At 33.3% G+C, this 13,581-nt stretch overlaps 1 protein-coding gene across 1 annotated transcript in view; it reads left to right on the forward strand.

Moving 5' to 3' along the window:
- The window catches only part of WDR36 (WD repeat domain 36), a 45,289-nt gene that overhangs the window by 13,772 nt on the left and 17,936 nt on the right, over positions 1-13,581 (forward strand). Inside the window, exons 11-16 of the mRNA XM_059418350.1 lie at positions 1,959-2,045; positions 3,190-3,335; positions 9,025-9,139; positions 9,607-9,772; positions 10,002-10,110; positions 12,252-12,331. Coding sequence (XP_059274333.1) covers positions 1,959-2,045; positions 3,190-3,335; positions 9,025-9,139; positions 9,607-9,772; positions 10,002-10,110; positions 12,252-12,331 — 703 coding nt within the window. The remainder of the gene's footprint in view (positions 1-1,958; positions 2,046-3,189; positions 3,336-9,024; positions 9,140-9,606; positions 9,773-10,001; positions 10,111-12,251; positions 12,332-13,581) is intronic.

The raw sequence follows: 13,581 nt of genomic DNA on the forward strand, positions 1-13,581 counted from the left end.
ATTCAGTGGCATTTTATGTATTTTAATATAATTTGCTAATAATTTATTTTTTTGCTAGTATTATGGGTGTGATCTTTGTTCATTGTATTTCTACCCTGTAATTTTTAATATTTAATAATTAGCATATAAGAATACATAACATTGTAATTACAACATAATTACAATGATATTAGATATTACTGCACCATAGGAACTCAATTGTGGTTTTTTGTTTTTTGTTTTTTTTATTATTTAATTTTTTTTCAGTGTTCCAAATTTCATTGTTTATGCACCACACCCAGTGCTCCATGCAATATGTGCCCTCCATAATACCCACCACCAAGCTCACCCCACCCCCTCCAAAATCCTCAGTTTGTTTCTCAGAGTCCACAGTCTCTCATGGTTTGTCTCCCCCTCCGATTTCCCCCAGCTCACTTCTCCTCTCCATTTCCCAAATGTCTTCTGTGTTATTCCTTATGCTTCACAAGTAAGTGAAACCATATGATAATTGACTCTCTCTGCTTGACTTCTTTCATTCAACATAATCTTTTCCAGTCCTGGCCATATTGATAGGAAAGTTGGGTATTTATCCTTTCTGATGGAGGCATAATACTCCATAGTGTATATGGACCACATCTTCCTTATCCATTCATCCATTGAAGGGCATCTTGATTCTTTCACAGTTCAGCGACTGTGGCCGTTGCTGCTGTGAACATTGTGGTACAGATGGCCCTTCTTTTCACTACATCTGTATCTTTGGGGTAGATACCCAGTAGTGCAATTGGAGGGTTATAGGGTAGCTCTATTTTTAATTTCTTAAGGACTCTCCACACTGTTTTCCAAAGTGGCTGCACCAATTTGCATTCCCACCAACGGTCTAAGAGGGTTCCCCTTTCTCCACATCCTCTCTAGCACTTATTGTTTGCTGTGTTGTTGATTTTGGCCATTCAGACTGATGTAAGGTGGTATCTCAATATGGTTTTGATTTGAATCTCCCTGGTGGCTTATGATGATGAACATTTTTTCATGTGTCTATTAGCCATTTGTATGTCTTCTTTGGAGAAGTGTCTGTTCATGTCTTCTGCCCATTTTTTGATATGAGTATCTGTTCTTTGGTGTTGAGTTTGAGGAGTTCTTTATAGATCTCTGATAGCAGCCCTTTGTCTATAGTGTCATTTGCGAGTATCTTCTCCCATTCCGTGGGTTGCCTCTTTGTTTTGTTGACTGTTTCCTTTGCTGTGCAGAAGCTTTTGATCTTGATGAAGTCCCAAAAGTTCATATTTGCTTTTGTTTCTTTTACCTTTGGAGAAATGTCTTGAAAGAAGTTGCTGTGGCCAATGTTGAAGAGGTTACTGCCTATGCTCTACTTTAGGATTTTGATAGATTCCTGCCTCACATTGACGTCTTTTATTCATTTCGAGTTTATTTTTGTATATGGTGAAAGAGAATCGCTGAGTTTCATTCTTCTACACATAGCTGTCCAATTTCCCATCACCATTTATTAAAGAGACTGTCTTTTTTCCACTGTATATTTTCTCCTGCTTTGTTGAAGATTATTTGACAACAGAATTGAGGGTCCATATCTGGACTCTGTGCTCTATTCCACTGGTCTATGTGTCTGTTTTTGTGCCAGTCATTGTTTTTTTTTTTTTTAATTGTTTCTATATGTGGTCCAATGAAATGATTATTACTTCAAATAATTATTTGATTGTTTTTCTTGATTAACATGAGTGTATGACTGTCATCTGTAAAAAATTATTATTTTTACTTTCACTTTTCAATTACTTATGTTTTTATGTAATTATATAGATTGAATTTCATAAATGATTAAATAATAGTGGTAATAACATCTTTATATGGCTTCTGACTTAAATAGGAGTATCTTGAACTCCTATTTATGTGACAAGGAATAGCTTTTCTGTTACATACTTATTTCATTAAGAAGGTCTTAGCTATATTCTCCTCTCCCTCAACCCTAGGATTAATAAATAAAAAAAGAGTCAAACGTAAAGGACTTCAGAATGCCATATCAGTAAGACTTCCACCCATCACAAAATTTGCAGCTGGTAAGTAACTTAATACCCTGTTTTGAGAGAAGTTCTACTTTATTTTTTATTTTTCCTACTATCTGTTTTTAAATTTTCTTCATTTTAAGAAATGTTTTTGCAAATATTAATAAACATTTGGAAGTAATGCCAAGTGTATGCACATCTAATGTGAAGACTAAAAAAGGGTCACCTATAATTTGAAATCGTTACCTTTTAATTTCAAGTTTTGTTCTTCTCTGTAAGACTTATTAATAAATAGTGTTTGGTATTTCATTTTGTAACACTTCTTAATCTGTTATATGCCTGGTATAATGAGAGTCACTAATGTTAAAAAGGTAAGAATGGAGAACATCCAGCTCTAATTTAATCAAAATCAGAATACATTGAGGTCTTATTATGCTACATCATTTGAGTGGTGTTGATTCAAAGAAGTGATTCTAAGAAAAATGTAGATAGGTGATGGGATTGTTCAGTGAAAGTTATCATAGAAATAAGGCACCATTTCCATTTCGAAGTTATTGTATCAACCAGATAATGGTTTCTTTTTTCTGTAAATTTACTTTTGACCACCTCCTATTTTTTGCTTAGAGCTGAGTGATCTTCCTAAAACATCTGAATCATGTCACTCACCTGCTTAAAAACCTTTCAGAGGCCCTTATTATTTATAGGATGCAGTCTCCTCTCCATAACGTGGCTTTCATGATTCTTTGTGATATGTGGCCCCAGTTGCCTTGCCTGCTTCCCATCCTTCTCAGGGAAATACTTGCTATGTTTCATTTTGTTCATGTTACTCTTGAACCTGTTTGTGTCCCTGTTTCCTGCTCCCCCATTAATTGCTATTTGTTTTACTGCTTCTTTCTGGGAGCCAGTTATTTCTGTCCTCAAATCTCTTAGTAAACTTCCTGAGTGCTTTTATTAGACACTATATTCTTTATTATAGTTTCTTTTATACTTGATCTTAGCCGAAAGGCCGAGAAGTGATATAGTTTCTTCTAATCAGAATCCCTTGTTAGATTAGAAGCTCAGTGCTATCCAGAATTACCTGTAAACCATCATGTGTCTAGAGGTTAATAAAAATATGAATATTATATACTTAATAAATAAAAGGCGAATGATGAGGGAATAAAATGTAATTTGATTTATTATTTTTATTATGTTTTAGAGGAAGCTCGTGAAAGTGACTGGGATAGTATCATTGCTTGCCATCAAGGTAAATTATCTTGTTCAACCTGGAATTATCAGAGATCTACAATAGGTGCTTACTTTCTCAAGCCAAAAGAGCTGAAGAAAGATGACATAACTGCAACTGTAAGTGAGCGTGAGTTTTTTATAAGAGCATTTTCTCCTATAAAACTGTCTGTGGTAATCTTATTATACTCAGGTTTATTAATGATAATACTGGTTGAAAGAAAATATTTAACATTTTGAAATTATTCCCTAATAATGTTAAGTTTTACAATGGTAGAGATTTATTTTAGGTTTAAGTTAAGCTTTTCTTAATCAGATATAGTATATTATTTTAGTTTTCTAATTGATATAGGATTACTCAGAATACCCTTTGAAGATGAATTCCGCATTTATCAATGAACTTTCTTACCTTAATTATGTTGAATGTATAGTACTATATTCAGGGAATGTGAATCTTAAGGTTTCTTTTTTTTTTTTTTCTTAAAGATTTTATTTATTTATTTGACAGACAGAGATCACAAGTAGGCAGAGAGGCAGGCGGGGGGAGGGTAAGCAGGCTCCCTGCTGAGCAGAGAGCCAGATGTGGGGCTCTATCCCAGGACTCTGGGATCATGACCTGAGCTGAAGGCAGAGGCTTTAACCCACTGAGCCACCCAGGCACCCCAACTTTCTTTCTTTCTTTCTTTCTTTCTTTCTTTCTTTCTTGATTTCTTTCATTACAGGGATAAGATTTAGTTAACTCTTTAGTTAACTCTTTAATAAACAAGTTATTTAAATATTTTATTTTCTTTCTTACGTTTGTCTCTTGAGAAGTGCCTTATAAATTCTGACTTCAATTCTAAGTCTTTCTTAAATGCAGCTTTTAAATGCTAGTGTTTACTTAAAACTTTACTTATGTTAAGAAATTTTGTTTTTGTTTGCTTTAGTTTACATGTAAGTCTACTTTGTTGGGTTCAGATTTAAGATGTAAAGTAGCAGTGTCAAATTTGGTTTGCAGAATTGTTGCTCCTGCTTTTTTAGTAAAATGCGAAAGATTTATGCGATCTGAAGAGAAACCAGAGTATAACTCCTGCTTTTTTAAAAACAGTTTTACTGATATAATTCACATACTATGAAATTCTCTCATTTAAAGTGTACACTTCAGTGATTTTTAGTATATTCATAGGATTGTGCAGTCATTACTAAAATTCAGTCAGTCCAATTTTAGAACATTCTTATCACCTTAGAAAGAAACTCCATTCTGGGGGCACCTGGGTGGCTAGTGGGTTAAAGCCTCTGTTTTGGGTTCAGGTCATGATCCCAGGGTCCTGGAATGGAGCCCGCGTAGGGCTCTCTGCTCGGCAGGTCGCCTGCTTCCTCCTCTCTCTCTGCCTCCCTCTCAGCCTACTTGTGATCTCTGTCTGTCAAATAAATAAATAAAATCTTAAAAAAAAAAAGAAAGAAAGAAACTCCATTCTGTCACATCCCCCTCTCCCATCTCCTTAACTTAGGTGACTGCAATGTGCTTTTTATTTCTATAGATTTTTCTATTCTGGGCATTTAATTTAAATGGAATCATATAATATATGGTCTTTCTGATTGGCTTCTCCTTCACTTAGCATAATGTTTTCACAATTTATTCATGTTGTAGCATGTTTAATACTTTGCTGCTTTTATTGCTTAATAATATTCCATTTTGTGTATAAACCACATTTTATTTAGCCATTGATCATTTGATGGGTTTTTGTTGTTTTTCTTGGCTGTTATAAACAATGCGAACATTGCGTAAGTTTTTATGTGAACACATGTTTTTGTTTCTCTGCATTTAAACCTAGGACTAGAATTGTTAAGTCATAATGCAGCTCTGTGTTTAACATTTGTGAGGAACTGCTAACCTGTTTTCCAAAGTGACTATATCTTTTTACATTTCCACTAGCAGTGTATAAGGTTTCTAATTTCTGTCTGTCCTAGCCAACACTTGTGATTGTCTGCCTTTTTGATTATTGCCATCCTAGTTGGTATGAAATAGTATCTCATTGTGATTTAAATTTGTGTTTCCCTCGTGATTTAACAATGGTTGAGGATCTTTCATGTGCTCATGATATGTCTTCTTTGGAGAAATATCTGTTCAAGACTCTGCCCATTTAAGGGGTTATTTTTCTTTTTATATTGAATTGTAAAGGCTCTTGATGTATTCTGGATGCATGTCCCTTATCAGATATGTGATTTGCAATGTTTTTCCCCCCATTCTGTGGGCTGCCATTTCATTTTATTACTGATAACGTTTTCATTGGAAGAGTTTTTAATTTTGATTTAGTCCAGCCTGTCTTTTTTTTCTTAATTGACTGTGGTTTTTGAGAAATCGCTGCCTTACTGAGGGCCATGAAGATTTACCCCTGTGATTTGATCTAAGAGTTTCATAAATTTAGCTCTTAATTTAAATTGGTGATCCTTTCTGGGTTAATTTTTATGTATGGTGTAATGTAGGGGTCCGGATTTATTCTTTTGCATTTGGATATCTAGTCGTCAGAGCATCATATTCAAAAGGCTGTATTCTTTGCCCGATTGCATAATCTTCTCATGTTCACCAAAAATAAATTTGACAAGGATGTAAGGGTTTATTTCTGGATTTCTCCATTCTCGTCTAATGTTTTATATGTCTGTTGTTAATCAGTACCATACTGTCTTGACTAAGGTGTCTTTGTATTAAATTTTGAAATCAAAGATTGAATCCTCCAAGTTTGTTCTTCTTTTTTCAAGATTGTTTTGGTTGCCAAAACAGTCTTGAAATGCAAGGAAATGGTCTCTTGCGTTTCCAGGTGAATTTTAGGATCTGTTTGTCAATTTCTGCAATGAAAGCAGCTAGGATTTTGATACAGGTTTTGTTGATTCCGTAGATCAATTTGAGGAGCATTACCATGTGATGTTTTTCCATTAATTTAGAGCTTTAATTTCTGTCAGCAATATTTTGTAGTTGTCAGTGTACAAGTCTCATACTTCTTTGGTTAAGTTTTTCCTGGTATCTTACTCTTCTTAATGCTAATATAAATGGAGTTCATTCCTTAATTTTGTTTTGTTCATTCCTAGTACATTGAAATCTTGCTGAACTTAATTAGATTTAATGGTTATTTAGTTAATTAGATTTAGTAGAGCACCTCTATTGCTCACTTATTAAAAATGTAATTCCACATTTGATCCTATTTGGACATAGTTTTTTGTAAGTGTGTATGCTCTATTCTCCACAGTACAAAGTCCAGTTTTAAGTACTTATACTATTTTCAGAATTGTAGATATTTTATCTTAAGCTTCTTAAGTTTACCTACACAGTTTTGAGTAGCTGTGTACTAGTAGTGGTAATGATAATTACAGCTAACATTTTTTTGTGTGCTTACTTTCTCCTAGGCTCTGTGCCTAATATGTATTATTTTATATTATCTTTGCAATAATCCTATGATATTGTCTGTCATTAGCCTTTTTTTATAGACAATAAAATTGAGGCTTAGTGTAATAATGATGAACATGCCTAAGGTCAGCAAAGCTAGTAAATGAAAGAGCTGGAATTTGAACCTACAACCACTCATTCTAGGACCTATGTTAACAACTCATAGCTTACAGTGATCACTCATGTGACATCTAGTATATGTATATACAATGATACTTAACTGGTGCTGAGTCATTTGTTTGGCAAACACAAAGCTACTTGGAACAAAACCAGTAACCAATAAGTAACAAACAAAAGTATTTATCAGAGGTCTGTACTTAAAGTAGTTTGTTACCCAAGGTAATTCTCTCAGCTTATTCATTTTTTATAATTGCTTTGTTTGATAATAGATCATAACTAAATTAGAAGAGGAGCCAGAAACAGGCCCATTAACAGTAGTAAATAATATTAAAATAAATGCAAATTCTAGGGGCGTTTATTACTTGAAGGATATAGCCAAGTATTTCTATTAGTTTCTGAGAGCATAACTATATAACATAGCATAAATATTTATTTATGGTTATTCAAAATAGGTAAGATTGTATATGTGTTCTACTTAGGAAAATAGGTTATTTTTTAAGATTGGTCCATATTTTGGGGCACCTGGGTGGCTCAGTTGGTTGAATGACTGCGTTCGGCTCAGGTTATGATCCCGGAGTCCCGGGATTGAGTCCTGTGTCAGGCTCCCTGCTTGGCAGGGAATCTGCTTCTCCTGCTGACCTCTCTCCTCTCATACTCTCTCTCTCTTATACTTTCTCTCTCTCTCTCAAATAAATAAAATCTTTTTTAAAAAAAAGAGTTCATAATTTCCTACCTAAAATGTTTTTTAAGGAATGCACTATAATTACCTAGAGAAATATATATGTAATGGAACATACTTCTGAGAATGCTATATAAATTTTTCTTGACTTGGTTATCAGCTACATGCTTCTTTGCACAGTTAATAGCCTCTATTAAATATTTTCTTATAGGTATTAAAAGTCATCTCTCTCTTTAGGCATAAATTCACCAAGTTTTTCAGTTATCTTTTCAATTATCATTTTATCAATGATATCTGATTGACACACAGTGGCACTCAGGGATTTCTCTGGCTATCTAGTACATATCCAGTCTCACTTTTTTTTTTTTCATTTAAGATTTTATTTATTTATTTGACCGAGATACAAGCAGCGAGAGAGGCAGGCAGAGAGAGAGGTAGGGAAGCAGGCTCCCTGCTGAGCAGAGAGACCAACACGGGGCTCGATCCCATGACCCTGGGATCATGACCTGAGCCGAAGGCAGAGGCTTTAACCCACTGACCCACCCAGGTGCCCTTCCAGTACTTTTTAACACAGGAAAAAAAGATACTTTGTTAATAAAATACTGACATTTTAATATTATTTTTAAAGATTTTATTTATTTATTTGACAGAGAGCGACACAGCGAGCGAGGGAACACAAGCTGGGGAGTGGGAAAGGGAGAAGCAGGCTTCCTGCTGAGCAGGGAGCCCAATTCGGGGCTTGATCCCAGGACCCTGGGATCATGACCCGAGCTGAAGGCAGTTGCCCAACCAACGAGCCACCCAGGCACCCCTGTGACATTTTAATATTAAAATATGAGTTATTTTACAGAAACTACTTACAAACTAAATGTTTTCTATGGAATATCTTATGTAGTCCCTTCCTAGTAGGTATAATCAAGACATTTTGGGCTTTTTCTTTGGACAAGCTAACTAATGATATGTTTTCAGTTTTATATCCGCTGTATATGCAGTTATTTAAGTAAGGTAACATAAAGAAATTAAGCAGTAGAATACTTTGACTTTAGCACTGTTATGAATAAATTAAAAATGGAAGGCCAACAGAAATCTAGTTCTCGTGGGGCGCCTGGGTGGCTCAGCGGGTGAAGCCGCTGCCTTCAGATCAGGTCATGAACTCGGTGTCTTGGGATCGAGCCCCGCATCAGGCTCTCTGCTTAGCAGGGAGCCTGCTTCCTCCTCTCTCTCTGCCTGCCTCTCTGCCTGCTTGTGATCTCTCTCAATAAATCTCTCTCAAATAAATAAAATCTTATAAAAAAAATATATAGTTCTCCTAAGTTCGTACATTTCAATTGAGTTAACTTTGGTTATGTTTTATTTTCTTGGATAATATTTCTTTATACTTCTTCAAGAATGGGAATAGAATCAAGCAGATATTTCCTATGTGTCCAAGTGTAATTACATTGTGTTTAAGAAAATTAATGAGGCAATTCATTTAGCATGCTTCTTTTTTTAAAGAGATAATTAATAGGTAAAAAGATATTTGTAAAGGAAGAAGTACAGTAAAAATTTTATTTTCTGTATTGTTTGTTTAAATTTTTTTTCTTTCTAAGGCAGTAGATATAACTTCTTGTGGAAACTTTGCTGTAATTGGTCTCTCATCAGGAGCTGTAGATGTATATAACATGCAGTCTGGTATACATCGAGGAAGTTTTGGTGAGGATCAAGGTATTGAATTTATTTCCTTTTTCTTATTTAAAAAATAATAATAATAATAATAATGTAGAAAGATACAAGGATAAATTCTTGAGTGCCAGGCCATTTGCTAAAGTTGTAGGTGGGTTATTGCCAACCCTATCTGGCAGTTACTGCCATTACACCTACTATAAACACCATGTTGAAATACTTAAAGAGAATGAAATCATTGATAGAATAGGGGAAAGTGAATATTATACAAATTAAAATTTTTGTTTTTTTCCCCTTGCATTAAACAGAAAATCTTCATCTTTGTAGCATCATCCTGATGGGTTTGTTTTAGCTAGAGCAATATAATAATCTCCCTTTTCCCTGGAATCCAGCTTAATTTAAAGATTTTAAGGGAATTTAGATATTTAAATGATGGAATTACTTTGTGTAGTGTTCAGGGAGGCAATGCCAATTCTTATTTCTTTTTTCTTTTAACATGTGCTTTAAAGCTCATAAAGGATCTGTCAGAGGTGTTGCAGTGGATGGATTAAACCAGTTGACGATTACAACTGGTAGTGAAGGATTACTCAAGTTCTGGAACTTTAAAAACAAAATTTTAATCCATTCTATGAGCCTTGATTCATCTCCAAATATGATGCTGCTACATAGAGACAGGTAAAGTTTTTCCTTTAATGATTATGGATTTTCTTCTTGATGATTTTAGTAAAAGTCTTAATATGAGTACCTAATTAACCAAGTGAGAAAATTAGACATTTAATGTAAAAGGACAGAATTCTGCTTGTTCCTCATGGGTATACTAGATTATTAGCAAAATAAAAATGACTGAGATTTTAGTTAAAGGTTTGTTGGTTTTTTATTAAAACTTGTGTATTTATCTTACTAGTGGCATTCTGGGACTTGCTTTGGATGACTTTTCCATTAGTGTTCTGGACATTGAAACTAGGAAGATTGTCAGAGAGTTTTCTGGACACCAAGGCCAAATAAATGACCTGGTAAAATGAACTTTTGATGTTTAAATAGAAATTGGTTAAATTCTGTTTCTTTTTAGGGTAAAAATAACTATTATCTTTTAGTAGCATTAAATTTATCATTTGAGATACTCAAGATAAATAATTTGGAAACTAATTTCCAAAGAATAGATTTTTAAAGAAAATTTAGAAGATATTTCTCAAGGAGTTAATCCCATCAGGGAGGATGGGGAAAGTATAAATCCTAGAGTTCATCTTTTTCTCTTAAACTCTAAATAAGGCTAAAGTATACTTTGGAGAATGAATGGCCTATTGAAACCTAAGTATATCATTTTTAACTTAATATTAAACTAGGCCGAGAGAACTCATTTCTGATTTTCTGCATGTGTAACAAATAGTAGGAACCTGAAGTATATGGTATCTGGTTTATTCTAGTTCAGTGTTATTTCTTGATGATTTTAGTAAAAATCTTAATATGAGTACATAATTTACCAAGTGAGAAAATTAGTTTGTATTTCTTAGCTCTGAAATAGTTTAATCAGTAAAAATGTATTTGAGCTTACTATTACATTCTCATAATAGGATATGTGATATGATGTGTAATTTGGTATTATGTTCTTATAGTGGATATGTGATATGATATAATGGGATATGATAATTTGAAAAGTGTATACTGAGGACTATATTAAATATATATTGCTCTTTTTCATCAATTACAGACCCCTTAATTTACTTGAAAACAGGAAAAAACTAAAACAATATCTGAACTATTCACTGGCAATTCCAACAGCTACGTTTATTTATTCGTTCTCACACCAGAAGTCAGAATTTGTAATGGTTACCTGTTTCCTTAAAATAGGGGGAAAATGTCAGGAAATTGTGTTGTTCTGCAGATAGGAGATTGGCAGAACTACCCATTGACAGAATTTGTTGTGATAGCATCTATAGAAATGAGGGCAGGAGTGGAGTAATTTTGATGAAATCTTTGAATGCATTTTTGAAAGCAGTCAGTGTCAGCTTGGTCTTTGTGTTTCTTTCCTTTGCAGACGTTACTTTGACCTTGTGTGTCTGGATTATCTCCAATTTAGTAATAAGCTACTCCTGTTCAATTAAATCTATGAGGATTTATGATGTAACTTTGCCTTTGAGAGTCATTTTTCTCCCTCCTTTGTTAATGTGCACTATTCTGTAAATTGGGTTCATGGTACCTTAAGATTGAGTTTCCACTATATCATTGCAACCAAGTGAACAGATTGGAGTCTGCTCATCCCATTATCAGCTGTTAATATGGATGGTTATAATCCCTGTGGTGTGTTTAGAATCCTAGATAAATAATCTACCATTATAAAAATTAAAGTTTTTTGTTTTGGGGTCTTCTTTCACATACGAGCTGATCTAAGCCCCATATGTGCTACAGGAAAATGAGAGCTGTTTTTCATATTTTTATATTGTCATATTATTATATCATATCATAAATATTATTTATATTTATATCAAGAGAACAAATATAGCTACTTTAAGGTAGCATAAGTAGTTTATTATTTAAATTTATTTTGAAATTCTGATTACTCTAGTTTTTAAATTATATTTTAGAAATTAGACATCATTTTAAAAGTTTTTTAACTGAAGCTACAAGTAAAAGTAGAAGTTATTCTTTAGTGACTTTAATATTTAAAGAGAATTTATATTCTTCAAAATCATTTTGGATTCTTAGAAAGTCAGTCTAATATATAGACTCTTTAGTGGAACTTCTGTTTCATAGAACTTTATAAATGAAATTAGGCTAACAAAATATTTCTAATTAAATGTCCTCAGAATAGCATTTTTATGCTAAAAATGTTTTGTAGTCAGTTTGTTAACTGTCTCCTAAGTATGAAAGATTATGGAGTAATCTTTTCCTCTGGAAAATTGGATGATACTGTTAACTTTTAAAGCTATTTGTAATTCGTATAAAACTTTAACTCTTACCTATATCCAGACAGTGATATATAAGAAATAGTACCTTCTTTTTTATAAAATAAGGTGGTCTAAATTTTACTCATGAAAACTATTTTTCATGAAGCCTGCATCTTACTTTCATTTCTTACATTCTTTAAGCTGTTAAATACACAGACATTAAGCATTTACACATTATATATGTATTTTTTTTTCTTTTTAATTTGAAGACTTTCAGTCCTGATGGTCGTTGGTTAATAAGTGCTTCAATGGATTGTTCTGTTAGAACTTGGGACCTTCCATCTGGGTGGTGAGTTTATTTTTAAATCCCTAACCTCTGTCAGAAGATTTCTCAGTCATTGTCTTTACTTGTAACTTTTACCTATAGTTAATGGTTGTGTCCCTTTTGAATGAGAATGTATTTGGGGATTTTTCTGACCTTACTATATTTTGTTCTTGGAGGATTTTTGATCTTTTAAACAGCAGGAAGTAGTGCTATAAAAGATAGTAGTAAGGAAAATGCAATCTCTCCTGCAAAATTGAGATATAGAAGTAAGTTGCATAAACTTTAAGAAAGCTCATTTGACCTTTTTGATACTCCAAAATAGAGATTGACTTTAGAACTGCAAACTCTGTTGAGTGTGTTTTTGTCATTGTTTATATTGAATTTAGTTTAAAAGGCTGAAAACCCTAACTTTAATTTGTGTATATTGTTTATTTTCTGTCTCTAATATAATTCTCGAAAGAAGATGGTTTAGATACCTTAAAGTAATGAAAAAGTGTTTCTTAAAGATTTGGGTAAAACCCAGCAATGTTCAGAAATCTGTTTCATAGTCAAACTTGTTACAAAAACAGCATTTAAAGAGAAAAATTTCCTACTTCTGATAAATAATTTGAACAGTGGAGACCTACAGAGAGCGAGCAAGGGAGCTAACTTTATTGTTGAAAATTTTATAGGAATAGACACAGTTTAAAATCATATCAATTAACAGAATTTCCTAGGTGAGTGTGAAAGTAGTGATGGAACAGTGACGTGTTCATTTTGACAGGAACATACCATAAAGAAAGGTGGGGAAAGTGAGAAGGAAGATGGTACTTTTTAAGCCTCTGAAATACTCCTAAATAAAGCTCTGTCCAATTGTACTTCCTCTTTTCTCAGGAATTGATAAGTTCATTCCTGAAAGCAATTTGACCTTTAGAAAGGAAAAACCCTGATGTACTCATTTCCCTTTAAGTTTCATACAGGAATGAGGCACAGCTGTCTATCCAGTATACATACAAGATTTGGAATATGCACAGCAACAGTGTCTAATGGGTCCAGCTCTAATAACTAGGGACCCTTGTCAACACGTGTGTCTCTTTTTTCACTTAAAATATAGTAAAACAAAATCTAATTAGTTGGTTGTGTCTTCTGGCTTTAATTAGTTCACATAAAGTTGGTATTTCCTAAATTTTTTAAAAAACCTTTTTTTTTGAAGGCTACCTGAGGAATTATGGTAGTCTGTTGTTCCTTGAACTTTCACTGTCTTGTAAAAATGAATATTATAATTGAATTTCTTT

The sequence above is a fragment of the Mustela nigripes genome, chromosome 12 (assembly GCF_022355385.1).
Source record: "Mustela nigripes isolate SB6536 chromosome 12, MUSNIG.SB6536, whole genome shotgun sequence".
Taxonomy (NCBI): domain Eukaryota; kingdom Metazoa; phylum Chordata; class Mammalia; order Carnivora; family Mustelidae; genus Mustela; species Mustela nigripes.